The sequence below is a fragment of the Pseudomyrmex gracilis genome, unplaced genomic scaffold (assembly GCF_002006095.1).
Source record: "Pseudomyrmex gracilis isolate BER0280 unplaced genomic scaffold, ASM200609v1 scaffold_629, whole genome shotgun sequence".
Lineage (NCBI taxonomy): Eukaryota > Metazoa > Arthropoda > Insecta > Hymenoptera > Formicidae > Pseudomyrmex > Pseudomyrmex gracilis.
Window position 1 is genome coordinate 32,695 of NW_018021213.1, and position 14,659 is coordinate 47,353.

General features: G+C 31.8%; 1 protein-coding gene across 1 annotated transcript in view; it reads left to right on the forward strand.

Annotated features, from left to right (window-relative positions):
• The first annotated feature begins 1,176 nt into the window (after positions 1-1,176).
• The window catches only part of LOC109861194 (feline leukemia virus subgroup C receptor-related protein 2), a 16,618-nt gene continuing 3,135 nt past the window's right edge, over positions 1,177-14,659 (forward strand). Inside the window, exons 1-5 of the mRNA XM_020440741.1 lie at positions 1,177-1,585; positions 2,219-2,417; positions 2,718-2,939; positions 3,470-3,694; positions 5,806-5,947. Coding sequence (XP_020296330.1) covers positions 2,322-2,417; positions 2,718-2,939; positions 3,470-3,694; positions 5,806-5,947 — 685 coding nt within the window. The 5' untranslated portion in view covers positions 1,177-1,585; positions 2,219-2,321. The remainder of the gene's footprint in view (positions 1,586-2,218; positions 2,418-2,717; positions 2,940-3,469; positions 3,695-5,805; positions 5,948-14,659) is intronic.

The window sequence follows — 14,659 nt, forward strand, 5'->3', positions numbered from 1 at the left end:
TGGTAATTATGTATATGAAAAAATCATACCATATATATATATATAATATATATAAATATAAATTTGTATTATAGATAAAAGACAGCACTTTAATGTGACGTAAGTAAATTTGCAAAAAAAGTTTGCAATCGCAAAATAATGGTAAATATGGTCAAAACCGTCAATTCTGGCAAATTTAACTTCAATTTTCTCTGAAATCTAACGTGGCCAATTTTATTGCCGGGTTTGTTTTCAACGACCAAAAATCCATCGAAAAACATTTTGTTTATTCAAATTCTCAAGAAAGACCTATTTTTGTATAACTGTTTTAGTGATATATGTAACTTGAAACGATAACTGCATAGTTATACCTTGTCACTTTGTTTCATGCGGTTGATAAGAAAAACAATATATCATAACAATATAGAACGCTTCTACCAAGTTTATTGCAGTTTTTCAGTATTTTTCCAAATAATATGCAAACAAATGTTTTTACTTAAAATTTGTTTACAATATTTTCTAATCGCTTTCTAGCTTCAATAGTTTTATAATACGCATATTGATGCGTTGTAAAAAAACTTGAGATGAAATAACAAGAGAGAATAGAAATGTACACAGAAAAGAGGCAATGCATTTCTCTGTAAAAAGTTTTTTAAGGAAACGAAATTTTTATGAGACACGATTCATGGTATCTATCTATTGTCCGCGTGAAGATAAAAATAAGAAGAGTGATATTTAATACAAAATATTTTGCAATAAAATTTGCACATTGCCAGAAAGATTCGATTTCCGACTTCTGTAATTCTGGCGTAACGCCATGGCGACTCAACGTGCAGAGATGCCAGATCATGCCGGACAACATCGAGAGTATCGAAGTAGGGTACCCCCATCGCCTCGATGATCTCGTACACATACAAGCGAAAACAGTATCCGTGCGGTTCTTGCTTGTGTACGTACGAAAGCATCAAGGCGGTGGGGATATCCCGCTTCGATACTCTCGATGCTGTCCGGCACGATCTGGCATCTCTGCGTGCGATTTTTATAAGATAGATATGCAGAGAAAGGAAATGTGTGTTTGTATGCGCGCAAGTCGACAATGTGACTTTCTGATTGGTTCTCGTCCGAGAACGACTTGTATGAACGACTTGTATGAACTAGCATTGTGCGACGGCGCATTCAAACTATATATCGTCATTGATAGGTGCGCGCGTAACTCGATATGTACGACACACGGTGATATACACGATCGCGAGCGCGTGCCTGTGTACATGAATATATTTTCACGTGCGATTACGTGAACGGCGGCAGGGGAAGAACGTTGAATATACAGGCGTTTAGCGGCGTGGTGAGAGTGGAAGGATGATGAGCGCGCTCTCGTGAATCCATGATACATTTAGTTTATGTCCGGCGTTCCGCGAGAACTGCTAAGATCGCAGTCGTATCATTGTTATCGGGATGCTGAGACGCGAAGTACCGATGTAATGCACACACATTTGCTGCATTCGAGAAGCCGACTATGCGAAACGCACCGAGTCACTAACGATGGATATCCCAATGAGAGAGCGATCGTGAGGATCGTCGTCGTTCTCATCCTAGTAAAGCAGATGTAAGAAAGAGAAAGAGAAAGAGAAAAAGAGAGAGATTTATGTCATCATATATGTTTCATTTATTTTATTATAAATCAAAATTAAAAACAAAAATATAATACAAATTTAATTAATGCAATAAAGAATATGAAGTACTTATTAGTAATATTTTTTTGAACAAGTTTGTTTATTGATGGTTAGACTAAACGTGCATTTTTTTCTACAGAAAGAAAGAAATAAATCGTAATTTTCCGATCAAAAAATTAGTAGATTGTAGATATTATTTGTCAAATCAACTTTTAATCACGTATCGTAATGATAAGTGCGAAAGATATTCAAATTTCATCGATACGTAAAAGAAGAGAGAAAGAGAGAGAGAGAGAGAGAGACAGACAGACAGACAGACAGATAGACAGACAAAGAAAGAAAGAGAGATATGATGTGATCTTACATATAAAACAATTATAGAATTGTCAATATTAGACATGATAAGTAGAGCAATCAGAATTTAATTTAGTTTTAGAAATTTACACACGTATATTTCCTTTTATCTAAAATAATCTTGATGTAATTCATTCAAACTCATTTGAAATGAATATTTTTGTGTTAATAAAAGATACGAGAAGTAAGATCAATACTCATTTGAATTCTAGACAGCAGAGCGAGATAGTGCAACGAGAAAGAACTGAGTGTTTTGTTTTGTAAAGATACCGTTCGATCAATTTCTCGTTATAAATTAATTTGTTACTAATACTAATGACGGAGTCAGAACAGATGCAAATGTCTGACAAAATAAGGAAACCATCCGATGATTATATAAAGAACATTGAAGGAGGCACGCAGCCGACGCAGGTGAATAATTTTGTTGTCAAGTAAATGAAATCATCATCATCATCATTAGTACAAATAGCCGACAGAGAAATATTCGAAAAATAATAAAATAGTCCTCGCTTCAAGTTGATGCTAGACGATATTTACTTTTAACTTAAATAATGATGATTACAGAACAATTTTAGTTTTTAAATTTCATTGCTATTTCAATAATTATTTAAATTAATAATTATTTAAATAGCAAAATTATTATATTAATTGAAATAATTATTTATAGAAAAGAAAAATCTCAGTAATTATTGTTAATATCACTGGTTGTAGGGCTTGCAAACTAAAGTTTACAAGAGGCGATGGCTGATTCTTGCCATTTTTGTGCTATATAGTGCGAGCAACTCTATGCAATGGATTCAATACAGTATTATAGCGAACATCGTAAAGCGCTATTACAACGTGACGAATTTTCAAGTGGACATGACAAGCATGATATATATGATAACGTATATACCATTGATATTTCCTGCTAGTTATTTGCTCGATAAATTAGTAAGTAATTATAATTGTTTCACTAAACAACAGAACATAATACAAATAAAAAAAGGGAGAATACTGAAGAATTTTTTTAGCAAAGAAAACTCGCATATTTTAGTAAAACAGAACCTTGTAAACGTATCAGTTCGTAACATCTTGTTTGATTATCGAACATTCATCATGTCATAATTTTCTACATTCTACGTAAATTAACACAGCTTGACACTTATCGTCAAATATAAACGAGAAAACTGGATAGTCCTGATATCAACAAGATAGCCGGATCTTGAGTAATCTGACAGTATAAAACTTCGACTTTACTTTTTTGCAAATGCAATATTAAGCATAGCTGCAAAAGTCTTGATTGTGTTAAGTAAAAAATAATAATATTGTGTTAAAATAATAAATAATAAATGAATGTGTAAAAATAATAAATGATATGTACTATACAGAAATATATATATATATACAATATAGAGAAAAGTATAATAAAATAAATACGTATAAAATTTATTAGTGGCATAGTAAATGCAATGTAATTCTAGGGTCTCAGATATGCGGTGATCTTCGGCGCGCTTGGAACCAGCCTCGGTTCTTGGATTAAAGTGTTCAGCATAGCTCGTGATCGCTTTTGGATCACTTTCCTCGGTCAGTCTTTAGTGGCAGTCAGTCAAACGTTTATCCTTTCGGTTCCGGCCAGGTTGGCCGCGGTTTGGTTTGGGTCCGATCAGGTCAGCAGTGCCTGCAGCATCGGTGTCTTCGGCAATCAGGCAAGTATCATTGTGCGCGTAGTATCATCCGTTCGCAGCGTGCTACATGCAACTTTGTGAAACGCAAACAGGTAATGTTTAGTCCGCGCTATAAAGTCGCACTAATCACGTTCAAGATCGTGCAATAAACATAACACATAGTGAAAATATAAACATAATCCAAAGATAAAAGTTAATTGTGAATCTATATTATATTTGTAATTAAATTTTTGTTGTGAAACAATAAGCAACGATTTTATTTCATCGAAGTTTTAATTCAATCGATCTTACTTTTAAAGTAAAAAATTCAATGTTAAAAGAAAACTTATAAAGCTTAATAAAATTTCGAACACTTTTGTGATTGATAAGTCGTCATTGTTTGAAAACTTTCTGAAGATTTGTTGCGCGTTCAAAGATCCAAATTAATAAATAATATTTTACTAAATAATAAGTAAACTCAACCTTTTAAAATATTTATCTAAACTGTTTATAATTAATAAACATTAATTTATTTTATTAGTTTAACTGTAATTGCTAGCACTATTAATTTTATTAAAATTCTCATATAAATTATGTTCGACCACTTTACAGAAGTAAACATTTCTTAATATTATATAAGGCTCTCTGTAAACGTCAATGCAATGTAACGTTGCTTATTATTTCGAAAATGCACGATATTGGGAAAGTTTTCGATTGTCATATTACACACAAAGAGAGAACGGTTTCTTTAAATTTAATAATCCGATTTGTTTGACTCATATTTGTTGCATTCAAACAACATAATTTTATACCAATATTTGTTGCATTCAAATAACATAATTTTATACCAAACAACAATTTTGTTGAATGAAAATTATATTGTCACGTTAAAATAAATCAAATTATTTGACGGAAACAATACAAATGTTTGAAATAATTTATTCCAACAAAATAATATTTTATTTGGTGTTAATAAGCATTATTTAATGAAAAAATCATTTTGTAACATAAATATAACATAAAATATATTTGATTTAAATATAGCATTGTTTGAGACAAAAAATTTCGCGTTGTAAAAATGTACTTTAAATTATAAGAATACTAAATAATTAATAATAATAATAAGAGAAATATTTGTATCCATTGTTGCAGATACATTGCACTGCAATATTTTTAATAAAATAATAATTTAAAGAAATAATAAATGAAATGCGTATAGGATAGCTGGAGAATAAGTAGATAAAAATAATCACATTTTAGAGTAAAGAACAAGTAGTCTTGCGAACTGAGAGGCTGCGAATACGACGGAGGCGTCTCGAGTTTCGAATCCCGCTATCACCTTAAGAATTTTTTCAGGTTCAGTTTTAATAGAGTTCATCGGTTGATTGGCAAGCTGGGTCGATTGAAAAGCTGGTTGATTGGAATCGGGCCTCCAAAGAGAGAAAGATTTTATTACTTCGAATAAAATCTCGAAGTTGTGTGAGGGCGCAAGCCGTGAAAAATTTTTTTTTATTAAAGTTTTAGATTTATTTAACTTAACAAAATACTTTGTTTGAAATTCAAACAATCGGAATGTTTAGTTCAAAATCAAGGTTGTTTGGACTATTCCAATTAAATAATTTGTTTGGATTTAACAAAATTTGTTAAATCTAAAGAAACCGTTCTCTCTGTGCACAGGTTTAACATGTGTGTTGTGCGTGCAAGCAATGAGAATACGTATTCCCGCGAACAAACGGAAATGACAGTCTGGAGTAATCTCATAGTCTAATAGACGCGAAGGGTGCTTCTCTCGGCCAGATTTAAATTGCGATGTGATTAGGTGGGAAACCGAGTCAAAGTGGGCACCCACGATTAATTTCACTACCTCGACAATCGGTCGACAGTCGTGTCTGCGCAGAGGCGGATGAAAAGGAGGAAGGGTTTACTCTATCAGGTCGCGAGTGATTCAATTTATCCAAGGTGCAAGCTGCACGATCGCTATCAGTTGTCGTATTGTGTACTTTATCGAGAAATCCGTCGTGCCTTAAATTGTAGCAATTTTGCAATCAATATAAAACAAAAATTTATATTTTATTATATTGTAAATAGTTATTATATATATAGTTTTTTATATGTATCTTGCAACAAGAAACACTCTTTACTTATTGTTACAGCTTGGTATAGCTATTGGTTTCTTATTTCCACCGATGTTAGTGTCTAACAGCGAGGAGATCTGCGACATCGAAAATGGATTGAAACTTATGTTTTACATCGTCGCGATTTTCACGACGATTTTACTAGTTGGTATATTAATTTGTACGTATACTATAATATTTCTTTATTAAATAATCACACATCTAATAAACAACAAATTTGTAGAAAATAAAAATTTATCGATAAATATAAAGCTTGACAATGTCAAAATTAAGTAAACCTTTCTTTTCATTAAAAAATTCTAAATTTAGACGTTTTGATCGTAAGTTTGGTAGAGATCAAAATAAATAAACAAAAGATCCACATCAATAATTATTGAATTAAAATAGTAAAAAATTAACAATAATCATCTAAGTCAACAATTTTAAATTAAAAAGTCAATTAAATCAAATAAAACTATTGAGATATTCGTTCCATAGTTGAACAAAACGGAATTATTATTATCTGTCAAATTATTCTTACAAATACGACTTAGCAGTGTACATTGCTGTTAAATTCTTACTTTCAAGTTAGTAATTATTTACTCTTGTGTATCGACTTTTTGCTAGTTTATTTTGATTTTTACCGATAAAGATCCAATTTTAGGTCGAAACGTCCGAATTTAAAAATTTTTTTTAATAAGAAGAAAGTTTTTTATACTAATATCCTGTAATTTAGCTCGCGCATTGTTTTTAACTTTATTTTAAAATAAAAATTATTGAAAATACAAATTATTTTTAATTCTTTGAAACATGTACAGAGTGGTCTTAATTTTTGTATCGAAATATCTTGAAAAAAAAGGTTCAAAAAATGACAAAAGACCAAACTTTTAGAAAATCGAAACAGTTATCTGATAGATCCAGTCTTATATCATTAGATTATCTTGCCTTGATTGACTAGATTCCTGATGTTCTTATACGTTGCTATAATTGGCAGAAACATCTTCGATTTAACGATTAATAATTAATAGAGATTACTCTCGGGTTCTGGAGTTTCTAAACTAGTAAATATAAGGTCATCAAGAGCCGTTCGCAGAATGTTGTGCGGAAATGAATATGAGTATATATATATATGTATGCATATACAGGGTGTCCCAGAATTGGTGTAACATCTCTCGTAAGCAGGTAGAAGGAGTAAAACTGAGTCGAAAAGTCCTGAACCATTTTTTTCTAAACAATTATGACTTAAGGCTTGTTAAAATTAATAACAAGAAATATATAAGGCCTTACGAGCCATTCCCAGGATGTTGAGCGGAAACTGTACGTGTATATATATATATATACACATGTAACGAATTCAACTTGTTTCCTGGCCGAGGAGTTTTTTTCGTAATATTTTAAAATTAGTTAGGGGGGTATCCGGGATCTCTCATATGTGAGATGCAAATCCAGCATCTCGTTTGAATTTAAGAATTGAGATTTCAATTCTAAAAACACTCACTTGTAAAAATTTACAAGTTGAATTTGTTACATGTGTATATATATATATATATAAACGTACAGTTTCCGCTCAACATCCTGGGAATGGCTCGTAAGGCCTTATATATTTCTCATTTTTTTCTATTATTTATAATAAAGGAGTAATTATTGAATAAATCAAGCCAATCAGCGCCGATCTTTAACCAGGCGCACGTCAGTGAGCCACGCGCCTAGTGTGTATGAGCGCTCCGCGCGGTTCACTGGCGTGCGCCTAGCTAAAGATCGGCGCTGACTGGCCTGACTTACTCAATAATTACTCCTTTATTATAAATAATAGAAAAAAATGGTTCAGGACTTTTCGACTCAGTTTTACTCCTTCTACCTGCCTACGAGAGATTGTACGGCAATTCTGGGACACCCTGTATATATGTGTGTTTACGTGTAATATTTTTCACGTGAGTTTTTTGAATTGAAATTACAATTCTTTAAATCATATACAATGCTAATTTTGTATCACATATATGAAGGATCCTGAATATTCCTCTAACTAATTTTTAAAATATTGCGAAAAAATATTTTAAAAATTAGGAGGGGTATTCGGGATCCTTCATATACATATATGATGCAAAATTAGCATCGTATATGATTTAAAGAATTGTAATTTCAAGTCAAAAAACTCACGTGAAATATTACACGTAAACACACATGTATATATACTCATATTTCTGCACAACATCCTGCGAACGGCTCTTGATGATCTTCGATTTAATTTTTTTTTCTTTCTAAAAGCATGAAAACTGTGTTAAATCGCAATTAAACATTGGATCTTTTGAAAAAACTGAATTGGGTCTAATTGTATCTGAAATTTAAGTTTTTATTTTGTCAAAAAAATTACCTTAAACGCAGATTTGGTTTAGGGGTTCGTGTTTGAAAAAATCAACCCGAGTCTGATTAGATTCAAAATTAATTTTTCAAAAACACTAAACGTTGAAATGATATTTAGATTGAAAATAAAAATCAGCGGTAAGAACTTGGAAGATTTTATTTTAAAAATTGATCTAGACCTTATCGAGTGTAACTTAGGATTTGGATTAAACATTCAATCTAACCATCAGATCGCCATCGCAAAACTTTAAAGTAATCTTTTCTAAAATCTATCATTTTTCAAATTGTATGCCTAAAAATCGAAGTTTTGTAATAAATTACATAATATTAACTTCAAACAAGATTTTGGAAAGAGTTTAACAAAAAATGACAAAGAATACAGTTGTTTTATTTTGAGAATAGAATTTTTTGAGAATAGAATAATTCTGCAGTAAAACTTGAAAAGTTTTATGTAAAACTTGATTTGGACTCTATTAAGTTCAAATAAAACCTTGGATCCAAAATCTAAGCAAAATAAAAATTAAATAGTCCTTTTGATTTTCTACAAGTTTTTTTCTAAAAGGTTGTCTCTTGAAGGTCTCGTGTCAATGTTTCTTGGAAAAATCTGTTTTCTTCAAGATATTTTTGATGCGAAAGTTAACATGGGACATTTTGTATATTATATACATATATATGTATGATAACTCCAAGATTTGGACTGCGTCAAGTTTTATGTTACATAGACTAGAAGAAATAAGAATAAGGATAATTTGCATGCAACTATTTTTCCACATAGCATCGTTAGTAGCACAAACGTTTCTGCAACGGTTTTCCGAAACTTAGCAACGTTTCGTTAAAAGTCTCTAAAACATCGTAGTACCGTAGCGGAAACGTCGAAATGTCCGCTTTTTAAGTTGCGGTCTGTTTTCGTAGAAACGTATAAGAAACGTTGCTCGATAAGTTGCAAAGTTTTTAATGTTTAAATTTTTATAAACATTGTAAAATACAATTAATCAACCATGCAGGTTTTGCCTGCTTAACCATTCTCCAGGAAGGAGTGATTACTTAAGAGGATGCTGAACCAGCGGCTTAACAGCTGCTTGCTGCTACGCTGTCCAGTAGCTGGTGCCCTCTATACAAGGATAGACGTATATCTCTTTTCTTGTCTTTCGTTCGGTTTGCCGGTCTGATAGTGGTGGGGATATGCACACGTACGCGACTGTCTGCTTGTGTGTGTATCCTGCCTACTATCGTATGTGCTTCATTAGAAGAATTAACTATTCTCGTAAACTAGACAATAAAATCACATTCTGATTGTTCCATTATATTCTTTTATATCATCCGCTTATCGCTCTGGTGCCTGCGTATTTATACAATGCTTAGAAATTGTTTAAAAATAGCAAAATATGATCAAGTGATACTAGGACAATGTAACTTTTGGTGCTTTTTAGACCAAAAAGCATCAGACCGATAAGTGTTTCTTTACGTTCTTCATTTCTGGAAAGGCGTTTTTATTTGATACAATAAATAATGAGATTAGTTAGTTCTACTAAAATGACATATCCCGTCGGTATAACAGGACGGTTCAGCATTCTCTTAAGTACCTATTCTCTAGAAAGGAGTGATTACTTAAGTAGGTATATTATGGTTAAGCAGGCAAAACCTGCATGATTTCAAAAATGTATTTTACAATGTTTATAAAAATATAAACATTAAAAACTTTGCAACTTATCGGGCAACGTTTCTTATACGTTTCTACAAAAACAGACCGCAACCTAAAAAGCGGACATTTCGACGATTCCGCTACGTTACTACGACGTTTCAGAAACTTTTAACGAAACGTTGGAGTAAGTTTCGGAAAACCCATTGCAGAAACGTTTGTGCTACTAACGATGCCATGTGGGTTACGTGTGTGTTTGTTACGTGCTTTTATGTTACATTAGTATTGTGTTGTGATTTCAGCTGTTTATTGTTACTATCAACAAAAACTCGTCAGTTTAATCGATTCGTCAGCATGATAAGTAGAGCGATCATTTTTTACGGATATGTAAAATAATTATTGCAAGGTTTAAAAGTTTAGCGGTTTTATTGCAATAGTAATTGTAGATGGATAGTAAAAGATGAATGACAAATTACAAACATGTAATTCTTGTTTTCTTTATTTAGCTAGCTGCGTTATATCCTTTTAGTTTGAAATATACCGCAGTTTTAACGTGTGGGATATGTGTTTTGTAAAGAGTCGTTTACAATGAAGGTAGAAAGGCTGTAAGAGTAGAGTAAGGTTCTTGGAGTTATTTCATTTTTGTCTATACAAGTAATTATTTCGCGTTTTTTAACACGCGTCTTTCATTGGCTAACAGTAAAACAGTAAGCAGTGCGAAATGGGAATTGTTCATTTCGTTTATTCCCGTTGTTACTTCACCGAAAAATAGTTTACTCTCTACTCTTACAGCCTTACTATCCTCATTGTAGACTAGCCATTAGAGCTAGTCTACAATGAAGGTAGTAAGGCTGTAGGAGTAGAGAGTAAACTATTTTTTGGTGAAGTAACAACGGGAATTACGAAATGGGCAATTCCCATTTTGCACTACCTACTGCTTTACTTTTAGCCAATGAAAGACGTGTGTTAAAAAACGCGAAATAATTGTATAGACAAAAATAAAAGAACTCCAAGAACCTTACTTCTTACTCTATTATACTTACTGCCCACTTCCATTGTAGACTAGCCATAATACAGCGCTTACACCTACGCGAGTATGTATTTTTATTCAGCAAGCTAATCTTAGCATTCTCTACACATTTTTGTTGCTTTTGTTATTATTTATTAACAATATTTGTTAATGCATAATGTTAATGTTTCACATAAGTAAATACTGAAAAGTATTATTAGATGAAAGGAAGTGTTGTATTTAGGATTTTCACACCTCTATTCACATCACCTCATCCATACGTAACCTAACTTAACCTATCTCCTATCCCTATGAAATATAAGGCAAAAATGCAAGTTTTGCTTTTTTAAAGTTTTTTTAAAATAAAAAGAATAAAGATTTTGTATTCAGAATTGTTTCTATAATAAAAGAGTACAAGGTTTTTAACAGTAAATAGTTATAAAAGTTTTATTAGTATAGTTCATTCGTCTTTAACATTGTAAATATCTGATAAAGTAATTTCCGATAAGTACAGCTTATATATCAAAGTTACTCTGTATATACAGGGTGTCCCAGAATTGCCGTACAATCTCTCGTAGGCAGGTAGAAGGAATAAAACTGAGTCGAAAAGTCCTGAACCATTTTTTTCTATTATTTATAATAAAGGAGTAAATTATTGAGTAAATCAGGCCAATCAGCGCCGACCTTTAGCCAGGCGCACGTCAGTGAGCCACGCGCCTGGTGTGTGTGAGCACTCCGCGCAGTTCACTGACGTTCGCCTGGCTAAAGGTCTGCGCTGATTGGCCTGATTTACTCAATAATTACTCTTTTATTATAAATAATAGAAAAAAATGATTCAGGACTTTTCGACTCAGTTTTATTCCTTCTACCTGCCTACGAGAGATTGTACGGCAATTCTGGGACACCCTGTATATTATTATGTATATAATATGTATATATTCTATATACATGTATATATACGTATATATATATATATATATATATATATAATATTAATATTGTATATATTTAATATATGTATAATATTAAATATTAGGTTGTCTCAAAAGTTTCTTTCGCGACCTGCACGCAGCTGCTTTATCTGGCAACGTTTATATAAACATGCAATCTTATCTCTTAGACATTGACGTCATCCATTTTCAGTCTTCGTCTAGCTATCGTAGAATACGTTTTGTTCGCATTGTAAAGTTATATACGCCCTTTCGGGGGACGTGTGGAAAATTACCAGCTCCGAACCTCCTAAACCAAACGTATGAACTGTCTGAACATTTGTAGCACCACTTCCATAACGGTGCAACTCTCGTTTACAGTATTCCCATACAGCACCAAAAGATTGCAGTAACATTGCAGAAATCTTACAGTGAAACATTGTAATATTGCATGATAGATAGTTGCGAAATATTTCTGCAATGTTACTACAAGCTTACGGCAACGTTGAAATGTTTGCCTCCAAAAATATTATAATGTAAGACTACAGTAATGTTACAAAGCAATGTATTTGTAATATTGAAAGACGCAAATATACAAAATGTTTAAAATTTAATAGATAAACTTTAACAATATATAAAGACATCGGAGAGAGATGAGAACAAACTCGTTGCTCAATTGGTTGCTATAAGTTCATAATCTTCTTGCACTCGAAACTCACAATCAGATATCTGATCGAATATAAAAAGATTATGAATTGACGCAAGGACATGAGTTCGTTTTCATGTCTTGGATATTTTTATGTTATTGAACTTTATATATTTTCAAAGTTTATTTATTAAAATTTAAAGTATCTTGCATATTAAAAAATATGAACAATTCGTTGGTTTTATATAAAAATTAGTAAACAATTTTTTTTTGTCCAGTTAATTTTGCTATTTTATTTTATTATATATATTGCATTTTACTTTTTATATAATAATAACAGCTTTCTTCCTTTAAATTTTAATTTATTTTTATGTTTGTCTTATGCTCTTACAGATGCATAGATAAAAAAAAGAGAAGACGACAAGTATAAATCACAATCGAGATACAAAAACGCATCGAACTTAATAAAAACGTCACTATCGTCTCGCGTTTTTTTTTTTTTTTTTTTTTGATATACATTTTGATATTTATACAATTCGCAAATATACGTAATACAATATATATATATATATATATATATACAGGGTGTCCCAGAATTGGTGTAACATCTCTCGTGAACAAATAGAAGGAGTAAAACTGAGTCAAAATGTCCTATACCATTTTGCTAGATTCGCAATAGTTACCGAGATCTTAAATAACAAAGATCCGCGAATAAGTGTGCATCGGGCTGTCTTACGCGCGTAGGACAGCACGGCGCGCTTCGCACAATTACATTTTAATATATATATGTTATAGAGGCTGCGTTCCGTTTCACGCATATGTGCGCATGTATCTATAGTACACGTTACATATAGTATAGATAAATGCGCGCATATGCTGTTATATTAGCTCCTTTTATATGCTGCTACGGGTAACACCGTAAGCGCGCGAAGCGCACTGGGCTGTTTAAGCGCGTAAGACAACCCGATGCATGCTTATTCGCTGATTTTTGTTAATTAAGATCTCGGTAATTATTGCGAATCTAGCAAAATGGTATAAAACTTTTTGATTCAGTTTTACTCCTTCTATTTGGTCACGAGAGATGTTACGCCAATTCTGGGACACCCCTTATATGTTTGTTAATAGCTATTCAAAAGTATTTCTGATAATATACTAGAATTAAACATACTATAATAAAACATTGTTAAAACATTTCGGCAAAATATTGTTATTATATGTCTCTAAAACATCTTTGCAATATTACATTGCAACTTGCAATGTTGCAACGTTTTTGAAATATTACTGGAAGCTTCGGTGCTGTATGGTTTGTTAGCACTGTTGCCTTTTTTAAAACAATATAACATTACATGTCGCAAATGCTTTTTTTGATTTTTGATACTTAAAGATGTATGAAAGAGCGTGTATAATTTTTCAATCTAAACAAATCGTATTCTACGTATTCTATAGCTAGACCCTAATAGGCAAATTGTGAAAATATTGCACAAAAATGGCATCATGAATAACGACAATCCTGCAATGATCGGACTAAGATGATTTGCCATAACGCAACAGTTGTGTCGAAATACAATTTTGTAAATAATATTTGTTAAAAATTGCAAAAGAGTCGTTATGCATTTTCTTACGTACATACATGAATTGATTTCTTCATATGCAATTATATTTCCACATATTTTAAACATCACATAACTGAAATTTTTTTCTCAATTATTAGACAATTTCTTTTTGAAATTAATTTTGCAAATATACTGCTAAGATGATTCGTCATATTGTTAATCTTTTGCCGAAATAGTATTTGGAAAGTAATTTTGTCAAATAATTTTTTTTTAACTATTTTTCTATCAGGGACGAAGACTGAAAATGGATGACATCAATGTCTAAGAGATAAGGTTGTATGTTTTATATAAACTCTGTTTATATAAACTCACAATCAGATAAAGCAACTGCGTGCAGATCGCGAAAGAAACTTTTGGAACAATTTTTTAATATAAGTTTTGTTTAATATAAGGTTTCCCTGAACTGGTGGGAACAGAGACCCTGTACTAGCTGCACTAGTTCACAGTCTATCTTTTGTTATCCATATTAGAAAGAAAAAGATAGACTGAACTACTGCTGCCAGTTCAGAGAAAAAAACAAACCTATATATGTATATAATATATATTAGGTATATATAGAATAATATAATATATAATATATAAATTATATATATACATATATATATTATATACAGGGTGTCCCAGAATTGGTTTAACATCTCTCGTAGGCAGGTAGAAGGAATAAAACTGAGGTGAAAAGTCCTATACCATTTTGCT